At 44.1% G+C, this 12,954-nt stretch overlaps 1 protein-coding gene across 1 annotated transcript; it reads left to right on the forward strand.

Annotated features, from left to right (window-relative positions):
* On the forward strand, positions 2,364-7,645 carry LOC105159295. The gene is made up of 4 exons (XM_011076306.1): positions 2,364-2,902; positions 3,455-3,614; positions 6,614-7,351; positions 7,439-7,645. The coding sequence occupies exons 1-4, from the start codon at positions 2,364-2,366 to the stop codon at positions 7,643-7,645; spliced, it is 1,644 nt and encodes a 547-aa protein (XP_011074608.1).

Here is a 12,954-nt window from a genome sequence, read left to right on the forward strand (position 1 = left end):
AATGGCGGAGCTGCCTCACCGGCCGGAGCAGGGGGGACGGCTGACGATGGGGAACCAACTGGGGGTGGTCTGACTTCCGGCGACCGCTTGGAAGCCGGAAAAATACAAAACCGACGAGAATGTGAAGAGTTGGGTTTCGTGAAATCGCCGGCAAATAGCGCCAATCTGGAAACGGAGGTTGAACAGACATCAATGGGGGGAAGAACTACACTCCAGACTCTGAAAGGCGGGATCTTGGCTGGGAAATCGACGATCAACCAAGCGCCGCCGGATCTAGGGTTTTCTGCCATGGAAGACGAAATGTCGGGTTCATTGGAGACGATAGATACTGATACTTTTCTGGTAAATAGGAGTGGATTGGACACCATGACGATGAGAGGAAGGATTTCGAACGATCAAGATGAAAAATCGGCTACGGATAATATGAGTTTCAATGCGCCGCAAAAACTAGGGTTTAGTGAAGCTTCGGCTCCATCCATCAATGGCGGACGGACTGCTACTCCTTCTCCCCGCGATTTTAATATTACTGAATTCTTGAATCTTGCGAACAGAATTGTGGATGTTGGTGATACAGATTCAATAGAAGCTTTAGCGAAACTTAAAGCTCGTTGGGAGGCCAAATTTGGCCATGGCGAAAATCTGAGACAACAAACGGGGACTGGAAACACACTGACGTTTGGACGTCTTCCTCTTCGGGCTTGCCTGGGTACAATGGTTGAAAGGGCGTTGGCACACGGAATAGCGCCACCGGTGCCATACAAGAAATCTGAAACGGTTTTGGGGAAGAAGACAACATGTCTTGTTGCTACTCCAGTTGTGCAGCAAACTCCAGCGACTTTGGCTGCTGCCCAGATTCAGGCGATGGCGACTGATCGGCGACGAACAGCAGGGACGGCTGCTACAGCTTTTTCGGCGAAAAAACAGCAGCACCATGAAGGAGGTGATGACATGTGCGATGATGTAAGTGATGACATGTGTGATGACGCAACAGATGATGTGGAAGCTGATGCAGGCGCTGACCTAAATGATGATGTAGGTGATGACACAGGCGCTGATGCAGCTGCTGATGTTGTACATGACATTAGCAATACAATGGAAAAAATTAGTCCTCTCCCTACACAAGTGCGTTCATTTCCTACGGGTTTGTTTGTGGGTAATATTCCGCTAAATGCAAATTTGAATGTGAACGTGGATGATAAAATTGCCGACGCTTTTAATAATTCATCTCGGAGGACTCTTTCATACATACCCCCTACAATACAAAATGGAGAAGTGGTTGTGAGACCTACAATGGAAACTATTCGCAATGGTTCAACTAAGTGGAAGACCACCGCGATCGGTTATTTACTTGGAAGACGACCGTACTTTTATCACGTTAAAGACTTTGCCTTCTCAGTTTGGCCTGGATTACAGGAGGTTAAGGCCACGTCAAACGGTTTTTTCTTTTTCCAGTTTAAGACAGTTGCATACATGGAAGAAGCAATTGAAGGCGGACCGTGGTTGTTCCAAGGACAACCAATTGTACTGCAGAAATGGGAACCAGGGATGGCGATGAGGAAATTAAAACATACACAGGTCCCAGTTTGGATAAAAATGAGACACCTACCGGTTGAATTGTGGACTGAAGAGGGCCTCAGCACGGTGGCCAGCGGCATAGGCAAACCCTTATATCCGGATGCTATTACGAGGGCATGCACGAGACTGGACTTCGCTCGTGTATGCGTCATGTTGGATGTGAGCTCCAACTTACCTAAACATATTATCATTATGACTCCTGACGAGGAAGGAGGAGAGACACCATGCAAAATTGACGTGGAATATGAATGGTTACCTGCCAAATGTACCAGTTGTATGACATTAGGCCACTCGGCTAAGGATTGTGTGCTCAATAAACCATCCAAACCAATTAAACCACCGGTAGCCGTTTACGTTCCAAAAAAGGGACCTGCAGAGTCGACTATGGTGCATGATCAGGAGATAACACCACCACCTCGAGGGGTGGAAAAGCAGAGAGATGGTCGTGAATCTCCTCGTCGAGGGGGAATGAGGACAAATCGAGCAGAGAATGGTAAGGAGATTGTAGTATATAATACATTTGATGCTCTACACTTAATTGACGATGCAGATGATATAGCACGGGGTCCTAACCAAAGCAGCCCCATACTTGGTGATCCATGTTGAACACAGCTATATGGAATGTTCGTGGCCTGAATAAAACAGACCATCAGCTAGCAGTGCAGGACATCGTTACTGAGTACAGGTTACAACTTTTTGGTCTTCTTGAAACCCGTGTTCGTATTAATAATGTAGCAGCTATTCAATCGTTCTTATTACCTAATTGGAAATGGTTTGTGGATTATGGAATGGTTGGTAATCGGATTTGGATTGCGTGGGATGATAATTTTATTGATGTTGATGTCGTTGAATGTGGTACACAATTCATCCACTGCCTTGTTTATATACGGTCAATACGTGAGTCAATTGCCATCACTATGATTTATGGAGCTACGGAGGTGGCAGATAGGAGGGAGCTATGGGGTTCCCTAGAGACTATTGCCATGCAGACTGGTGATATCCCTTGGCTTATTGGAGGGGACTTCAATGCGGTAAGAGACATTAGTGAAATATGTGGAACATCGGGAGATGTTCGAATGGCAATGGAAGAGTTTAATGACTGCATTCAGAATGCAGGTCTACTACCATTACCCATGCAGGGAGAATGGTACACGTGGCATAACTGCAGTGCAAGTCCACGGAATCTTTGGAAAAGGTTGGATCGAATGATGATTAATGATAGATGGATGGCTCGATTCCCAACATCTTTTTACACTAGCCTCACTCCACGTACTTCAGATCACTCACCGCTGGTGCTATACGGGGACAGCCAACAACAATATGGGAGGTATGTTCGATTCGACAATTATCTCACCCTATCACCAGAGTTTATTCCCAGTGTGCAGCAGATTTGGCAACATAACATTATTGGGGCGCCTATGTATGCGGTAACGAGGAAACTCAAAGCACTTAAACCGGTGTTTAGAGAGTAGAGGAGGAATGAAGGAGATTTATCACATAATGTCCAGCTGGCAAAAGGGTTTCTTGAGATGGCGCAATTACTTGTCAGTTCGAACAGGCAGGATGAATTATTATTACAGTTGGAACATTGCTGCCGATTCATACTGGCTAAAGCAGCCAAACTTGAACAAAGTATGCTCCAACAACGAGCAAAAATGCAGTGGATGAAGGGGGGTGACCAGTGCTCCCGGGTATTCTTTCGTAAGATCGCTCAACGGAGGTCGGCGCGAAGAATCTTACAAATTAATGATGATCATGGAGCCACTCACACAGAACCACAAGAGGTAGTCAATGAATTTGTCATGTACTATCAAAACTTGCTTGGTGGGGAAAAAAGGAGAGACGTGATTGATCTACGATTCCTTCGACCATGGGTCAGATACCTTTTGAGTGAAGAGGATGTTAACTCTTTACTCTTGCCATTCACACCATCGGATGTTAAACAAGCAGTTTTTGACATTGCTGAGGATAAGGCACCGGGGCCGGACGGATATTCATCGGGCTTTTTCAAAGCTGCATGGCCTATAGTGGGGCAGGAAGTGACTTCGGCAGTTCTGGATTTCTTTAATACGGGACGACTTCTGAAGCAGATAAATACTACACTTCTGGCGCTTATTCCCAAGGTACATACACCTATGACAGTTGGTGATTTTCGTCCTATATCTTGCTGTAATGTGTTATATAAAATCATTGCCAAACTCCTTGTTCAACGGCTGAGTGTGATATTAGACAAACTAATTAGTCCATGCCAAGCGGCATTTGTGCCCGGACGAAGCATTGGAGACAATATTATGTTGGCACAGGAGCTATTTACAGGCTACAACCAGGCCCGTCTACCACCCCGGTGTGCTTTGAAAGTGGACATTCGAAAGGCTTATGACACGGTGGAGTGGGATTTTATGATCGCGGTAATGGAGTTATTTGGGTTCCCCCCTAATTTCGTGAAGTGGATTAAGATGTGTGTCACTACAACTTCATTTTCTGTTGGGCTGAATGGGAAACCTCATGGTTTCTTTAAGGGGGCTAGAGGGCTTCGACAGGGAGATCCTCTTTCGCCATACTTGTTCGTGCTTGTAATGGAAGTACTACACTTGAGTTTCCTACAGTTGATTGATCAGGATGAATTATTTTCCTTCCACTGGAAATGTGATTCATCCAGAGTTTTTCAGTTGGGTTTTGCTGATGATTTGTTGTTATTCTGTCATGCTGATATGGACTCTATTGGAGTCTTTAAAACAGGATTGGATAATAATTTTAATTTTAGTATGATATATATATTTTCCAAAAAAATATATTATATTTTCAGAAACTTTTATAATTTTTAAAAAATATATTTTAATTTCAGAAAAGTTCGAGTTTAATTTTTGTTAAAAGAATTCTGCAAATCTTTCTAATTTCAAAAAACATTAAAAAAAATTAAAATTTCACAAATTTTGCTATAAAATTTCATAAAATTATTGTTTACACAAGTATTTTAAGAAATCTTTTCCTACACAATATTTTCAGAAAATGGTGGAAAAATCAGAATAATGGTGGGGGGGGGGGTCAGAAAAATGGTTGCCTGGAAAGACCTGTGCCGGCCGAAGGAGGAAGGAGGCCTAGGATTCAAGGACATCACTCTCTTGAATCGTGCATTAATGGCTAAGAAACTATGTGATATCATCAGATGCGATAGAACCTCGATATGGGTTACATGGCTCTACCAGGGTCGATTACGAGATACTTCCATCTGGACTATTAGAGAGCATGGAGGATCATGGGGATGGCGGAAACTCCTCCGTTTACGGATCTTCCTCCGATCTATGGTGGATTATAAAATAGGAGATGGGAGAAGATTCTACCTATGGCAGGACCCATGGCATCATCTAGGACCTCTTCGTGATACATTCCCACGTGGACCGAGGTTACTTAGATTGGAGGAGTCAACAAAACTCTGTACGGTGATCAGTGGAGGAGAGTGGCAGTGGCCCCCTATCACAGATTTTGAGTGTTTGGAAATCACACATACACTACCCACAATCTATGGAGGAGAGGACCACATTATTTGGAGGTTCGACCATGGGATTCCTACTACTCAAACTCTTTATAGGCTTTTTGATCCGCCTGGACCGAAAGTAGACTGGTACTCGCTACTTTCGGGATCACTCAAGATTCCACGTCACTTATTCATCCTCTGGCTTGCTATTCTTGGAAAGTTGGCTACGACGGATAAACCATGGCTAGTCCACCTCGGCCCGTGCATTTTATGCAACGACGGAGCGACGGAGACACACGACCACTTATTTTTCCAATGCAGATTTAGTCGTCAGTGTATAACAGAAATTCGAAAAATAGTACGATTCTCGTGGCCCAATAGAGACTGGATGACGGATATTTTATGGGCGTCCCGGAGATGGAGAGGTCAGCACATTATTAACATGTCTTACCGAGCACTATTAGCATCATGTGTTTACCACATTTGGAAGGAGAGAAATTTGAGACGATTTGAGCAAACTGAAAGGACTCCCAATACCATGGCAGTAGTTATTATCGAGGATATCAAGCAGCGGCGAATACATATTACATTACCTAGTTCAGTCAGTACACGATCTTTATTTAGACTTTGGCGTATCCCTTGGCCTGTCGAGGGAGACACCAACTGATGACTTCCATGTTGTACTGTACTACAATGTTATTAATGAAACTTACATTTACCCAAAAAAAAAAGTAGTTATTGATGAGGGACAATGGCAGTGGCCTTTTATAACTGATTTGGAATGTATGGAGACCATTTACACATTACCTCAAATTCACGGAGGGGACGACAGGATCAACTGGAGATTCCCAGAGGGACGACTCACCACAAAATCACTATACAGACTTTTCTGCCCATCTGGACCAAAAGTAGGATGGTCTTCACTACTTTCAGGTTCATTGAAGATCCCCAGACATAATTTCATCCTTTGGTTAGCAATTCAGGAGAAGCTACCGACTATCGATAAAGCTTGGATGACCCACTTAGGTGGATGTATCCTTTGTGATGAGGGTACAGCGGAGACACACACTCACATGTTCTTCTGATGTCAATATAGTAGAAGATGCCTTGCAGCTGTACGCCAACATGTTCGATTCTCCTGGCCCAATCGCGAGTGGAAAAGAGACGTGGAATGGGCTTCGAGGAAGTGGACGGGAAAGCATATCGTTAATATTGCTTATCGAGCCTTACTTAGTGCATGCATATACCACATTTGGCGAGAGAGGAACCTGAGACGCTTTGAACACACCCAACGGCCGGAACGTGTATTAGCTACCTGCATAGTTGATGATGTTAGACAGAGAATACTTAGTATTAATCTATCATGTTCAATTAGCACATGTGCGCTCTATAGACTTTGGCGTATCCCTTGGTCTGTCGAGGGAGACACCACTTGATTGTTGTACTATACTCCTTTTTATTTAATGAAACTTACCTTTACCCAAAAAAAAACATAATGGAGGGGGTATGTGTCGATTTGATAACTATCTGGCCCTTTCACCCGATTTCATTCGCAATGTGTAGAACATTTGGCATCATGAGGTTGTTGGTATACCTATGTATGCCGTGACCCGTAAACTGAAGGCACTTAAACCGGTCTTCCGACTACAGAGGAGGAATAAGGGGGATCTGACTCTGAACGTCCAATTAGCAAAAAGTTTTCTCGATGAGGCACAACAATTGGTGAGCTCTGACAGACAGAATGAGCTCTACTTACTCCTGGAACATTGCTGTCGAATAATTTATGCTAAAACGGCAAAACTCGAACAAATTATGTTGCAACAAAGAGCTAAGATGCAATGGATGAAAGATGGAGACCAATATTCCCGGGTTTTCTTTCGTAAGATCGCTCAGAGACGAGTAATAAGGAGAATCTTGCAGATCAACGATGAGAATGGTACCACACACACGGATCAAGAGGAGGTCGCCCATGAGTTTGTCTCATACTTTCAGAACCTTTTAGGAGGTACCAGACGACAGTTGACAGTGGATATTCGATACCTTAGACCATGGGCGAGGCACTGTATTACTGACGAGGAAGCTAGCCACTTACTGCTACCATTCTCACCGGATGATGTGAAGCAAGCAGTGTTTGGTATCGCAAAAGACAAAGCACCGGGACCTGATGGCTACTCGTCAGGGTTTTTCAAGGCGGCTTGGCCTGTGGTGGGGGAAGAAGTAACGAGGGCAGTTCTGGACTTCTTTACTATCGGAAAACTACTAAAACAGATCAACTCCACGATTTTGACTCTAATACCAAAGGTACACACTCCTATGTCGATTAATGATTTTAGACCGATTTCATGCTATAATGTTTTATACAAGATCATTGCATAACTACTTGTTCAGAGATTGAGTAGCTTGCTAGACAAGATTATTAGCCCCTGTCAGATAGCTTTTATTCCGGGAAGAAGCATTGGTGACAACATTATGCTAGCCCAGGAACTATTCTCAGGCTATAACCAGATGCGCCTACCTCCCAGATGCGCGCTTAAAGTGGATATCAGAAAGGCCTATGATACGGTGGAATGGGACTTCTTGTTAGCAGTTTTGTAGTTATTCAGATTCCCAACTAAGTTCACAAGGTGGATCGAGGAGTGTGTTTCCACGACATCATTCTCGATTGGTCTCAATGGAAAACCTCATTGGTTCTTTATTGGAGCAAGAGGATTACGACAGGGAGACCCACTATCTCCTTACCTGTTTGTTTTGGGTAAATGTAAATTTCATTAATAAAGAGTAATGGTACAGTACAACATGGGATCATCAAATGGTTTCTCCCTCTACCCAAGGGATACGCCATAATCTATACAATGCTCGTGTATTGACTGACGATGCTAAATCAACGCTAAGAATCCTTTGTCTGACGTCATCGATGATTAGGATACTCAAAGTGTCCGGTGTCCGCTCTGTATGTTCAAATCTCCTCAAGTTCCTCTCCCTCCATATGTGGTATACACACGATGCAAGTAGTGTATGGTAAGCTCCATTAATAATGTGCTTACCTCTCCATTTCCGTGTCGCCCATTCAATATTTGTTGCCCAATCTCTATTGGGCCAGTGAAAGCGAATCCTTCTGCGAATCTCATAAAGGCACTGACGACTAAATCTGCATTGGAAGAATAAATGTGGATGAGATTCCGTAGCTCTCTCATCGCACAATATGCACACCCCCAGGTGAGATAGCCATGATTTGTCCGTGGTAGGTAGTTTGCCAAGGATTGCGAGCCATAGGATGAACAAATGACGAGGAATCTTCAAGGAGCCAGAAAGTAGTGAAGACCATCCTACTTTCGGCTCAGAGTGAGCAAATAATCGGTAGAGGGCCTGAGTAGTAGGTTGCCCTTCGTCACATCTCCACACCACCCGATCCTTACCTCCAAAAATAAGCGGTAGGTTATGTGTGATCTCCAAACATTCAAAGTCCGTGATGGTAGGCCATTGCCATTCTCCTTCTGAAATCACCGAACTGAGTTTTGCTGATTCTTCAAGTCTAAGATGGCGAGGACCTTGAGGGAATCGCTCGATAAGTGGACCCAAGTGATGCCACGGGTCCTGCCAAACAAAGAATCTGTCTCCATTTCCAATCTGGTAATCCACGATAGAGCGAAGGAAAGGACGAAGCCTGAGTATTTTTTGCCATCCCCAAGAACCTCCATGTTCACGGATAGTCAAAATCGATCTTTCACGTAATCGATCTTGGTAGAGCCACTGAACCCATATGGATGTCCTGTCACACTGGATAACATCACATAAATTCTTGCTCATTAATGCGCGATTCAAGGTGGAGATGTCCTTGAACCCAAGTCCCCCCTCATCCATCGGTCGACACACATCTTTCCAGGCTACCTTGGCGTAACCACTAGACGTCGTACCCTTCCATAGGAAAGTCCTCAACCTCTTCTCTATTTCATTGATGACTTTCTTAGGTAATATGAATGCAGAAGCCCAATATAAACTCAATGCTGAAAGCACAGATTTGATGATTTGTACCCGCCCAGCATATGATAATGAAATCCCTTCCCATCCATTAATACGTGCATCAATTTTTGAGAGATAAGCGGTGCAATCAAAGATGGACAACCTAGACGAGATTAAGGGAAGACCCAGATACCTCATTGGAAGGTGGCCCTCCTGAAAGCCCAAAATATCCAACATCTGGTCCTTCAAATTTTGAGCCGAACGTGAAATGATTAAGTGACTTTTTTGAACATTTAGCCGAAGGCCCGACAACTCCGCAAACCAGTCCAATCCCTCTTTGAAGACTCTGATGGAGTCTAAGTCAACTTTGCAAAATAAGAGCATGTCGTCTGCAAATCCCATCTGAAAAACCTTAGACTTCCAATGATAAGTGAATTGGATGTCCTGTTCAATTCGTTGCAAGAATCCCAGATGTAAAGCTTCCATAACAAGAACAAACAGATAAGGAGAAAGTGGGTCTCCCTGTCGTAGTTCTCTCGCTCCAAAAAGAACCCATGAGGTTTTCCATTGAGCCCAATCGAGAATGATGTCATGGAAACACACTCCTCAATCCACCTTGTAAACGTAGGTGGAAACCCGAACAACTGCAAAACTGCTAACAGGAAGTCCCACTCCACCGTATCATAGGCCTTCTTGATATCCACTTTAAGTGCGCATCTCGGGGGTAGGCGTATCTGGTTATATCTCGGGTAGGCTAACATAATGTTGTCCCCAATGCTTCTTCCCGGAATAAAAGCTGTTTGACAGGGGCTAACTATCTTGTCCAGCAGCACACTAATTTTTTGGATAAGTAGTTTCGCAATGATCTTGTATAAAACATTGCAGCATGAGAAATTGGTCTAAAATCATTAACCGACATAGGAGTATGTACCTTTGGGATCAGAGCCAAGATCGTGGAGTTGATCTGCTTTAGAAGTTTTCCGGTTGAAAAGAAATCTAGTACCACCCTCGTAACTTCTTCCCCCACCACAGGCCAAGCCGCCATGAAAAACCTTGACGAGTAACCATCAGGTCCCGGTGCCTTGTCATCAGCAATATCAAACACTGCTTGCTTCACATCATCCGCCGAGAGTGGAAGGAGTAATTGATTAGCTTCCTCATCAGTGATACAGTGCCGTGCCCACGGTCTAAGATAACGAATATCCACTGACAGCCGTATTCTGGTGCCTCCTAAGAGGTTCTGATAGTATGAGACAAACTCATGGGCGACTTCCCCTAGATCCGTGTGTGTGAAACCATTCTCATCATTGATCTGTAAGATTCTTCTCATTACTCGTCTCTGTACAATTTTACGAAAGAAAACCCGGGAGCACTGGTCTCCGTCTTTCAACATCATCCGCCGAGATTGGAAGGAGTAATTGATTAGCTTCCTCATCAGTGATACAGTGCCTTGCCCACGGTCTAAGATAACGAATATCCACTGACAGCCGTCTTCTGGTGCCTCCTAAGAGGTTCTGATAGTATGAGACAAACTCATGGGCGACTTCCCCTAGATCCGTGTGTGTGAAACCATTCTCATCATTGATCTGTAAGATTCTTCTCATTACTCGTCTCTGTACAATTTTACGAAAGAAAACCCGGGAGCACTGGTCTCCGTCTTTCATCCACTGCATCTTGGCTCTCTGTTGCAGCATAATTTGTTCGAGTTTTGCCGCTTTAGCATAAACAATTCGACAACAATGCTCCAGAAGTAAATATAGCTCATTTTGTCTGTTAGAGCTCACCAACTGTTGTGCCTCATCAAGAAAACCTTTGGCTAGTTGGACATTCATCGTCAAATCTCCCTTACTTCTCCTTTGTAGTCTAAAGACTGGTTTAAGTGCCTTCAGTTTACGTGTCACAGCATACATAGGAATACCAACAATCTCATGATGCCAAATATTCTGCACATTGTGGATAAACTCAGGTGAATGGGCAAGATAGTTATCAAATCGAAACATGCCTCCATTATGTTGTTGTATATCCCCATGTAAAACTAGTGGTGAGTGGTCAGATGTCCGTGGTGTGAGGCTGTGATAATATGCGCTCCCGAACCTTGCCAGCCAACGGTCATTAATAAGAATCTTATCTAGCCGCTTCCATAAACTCCTCATAGACGTACTACAATTATGCCACGTGAACCATTCACCTTGCATAGGAAGTGGGATTAGCTCCGCCTCCAGAATACCGGCATTAAATTCTTCGGTGGCCATCCTTACATCTCCTGAGATGCCACATACTTTGTTAAGGTCACGTACTGCATTAAAATCCCCTCCTACCATCCACAGGATGTCAGAGCACTGTTGATCGAGCGTCCCCAGTGCAGTCCATAAATTTCGACGATCAATCACCTCAGATGCCCCATAAACAACAGTGATAATAACAGATTCATTGACAGCCATATTAGTAACCCGATAGTGAATAAACTGATCTTCCAAGTCTAAGATATGGACATCAACGACATTCTCATCCCAAGCTAGCCAGATGCGATTACCAACAGAAGAATAATCGACAAACCATTTCCAATGTGGAAGTAGAAACGATTGAATATGCATAACATTATTCAAACAAACACGAGCTTCAAGAATGCCTAGGTAGTGTAACCTGTAGTCAGAGACCAGGTCCTTCAGGGCGTTCATTGACAGCCATATTAGTAACCCGATAGTGAATAAATTGATCTGCCGAGTCTAAGATATGGACATCAACAACATTCTCATCCCAAGCTAGCCAGATGCGATTACCAACAGAAGAATAATCGACAAACCATTTCCAATGTGGAAGTAGAAACGATTGAATATGCATAACATTATTCAAACAAACACGAGCTTCAAGAATGCCTAGGTAGTGTAACCTGTAGTCAGAGACCAGGTCCTTCAGGGCGAGCTGATGGTCTCGTTTGTTCAGCCCACGGACATTCCACACAGCGATGTTCAACATGGATCATTGTCCATGGGGCTGCTTGTGTTAGGACCCCCTGAATGCTCATCTGCGTCATCAATTAAGTGCAAAGCGTCAAAGGCATTATAAATAACAATTGCCTTACCCCTCTCGTCTTGCTTGGAGTGGTTCTGCTCCACATTTCTATCACCCGCATCTGCTCTGGGTATATCTTCAACCACTAGTTTCATCGTCTTACGTCCCTTTAGTCGGGGGTTGTGGCTGTGGTACATTGACTTTCGGCACATACACATTTATTATTGGCTTCGACGGTTTGCGGGTTTTGTTTAGTGCACAATCCTTAACCGAATGTCCCAATGACATGCATGTTGTGCACTTTGGCAGGAGCCATTCGTACTCAACATCAACTTTGCAAGGTGTCTCCCCTCCTTCATCAGGTGCCATGACAATAATATGTTTATGCAACTTTTGTGTGACATCAATCATCACGCATACACGAGCAAAGTCCAGTCTCATGCATGCTCTTGTAATCGCGTCGGGGTAAAGGGGCTTCCCCCACCACTCGCTATAGTACTCAATCCTTCTGTCGTCCAAAATTCCATCGGGAGGTGTCGTAATTTAATCCAGACGGGCACTTGCGTATGCTTCAACTTTCTCATGGCCATCCCCGGTTCCTACTTTTGAAGTACTATCGGCAGCCCTTGGAACAGCCACGGGCCTCCCTCAATTATCTCCTCCATATCAAAAACTGTTTTGAACTGAAAAAAGAAGAATCCGTTTGTTGTCGCTGTTACCTCCCGTAGTGCTGGCCAGACCGAATGTGCAAACTCCTTAAGGTGATGATAATATGGCCGTTTGCCCAAGAAATAGCCAACTGCAGTAGATTTCCAACGTCTAGACCCATTACGTACCGCGTCTAAAGAAGGTCGAACGACAACCTCTCCGCTTTGCATTGTTGGGGCAATGAATGATAAGGTTTTTCGGGTCGAATGATTAAATGCATGCGC

Source organism: Sesamum indicum, linkage group LG3 (assembly GCF_000512975.1).
Source record: "Sesamum indicum cultivar Zhongzhi No. 13 linkage group LG3, S_indicum_v1.0, whole genome shotgun sequence".
Classification (NCBI taxonomy): Eukaryota; Viridiplantae; Streptophyta; class Magnoliopsida; order Lamiales; family Pedaliaceae; genus Sesamum; species Sesamum indicum.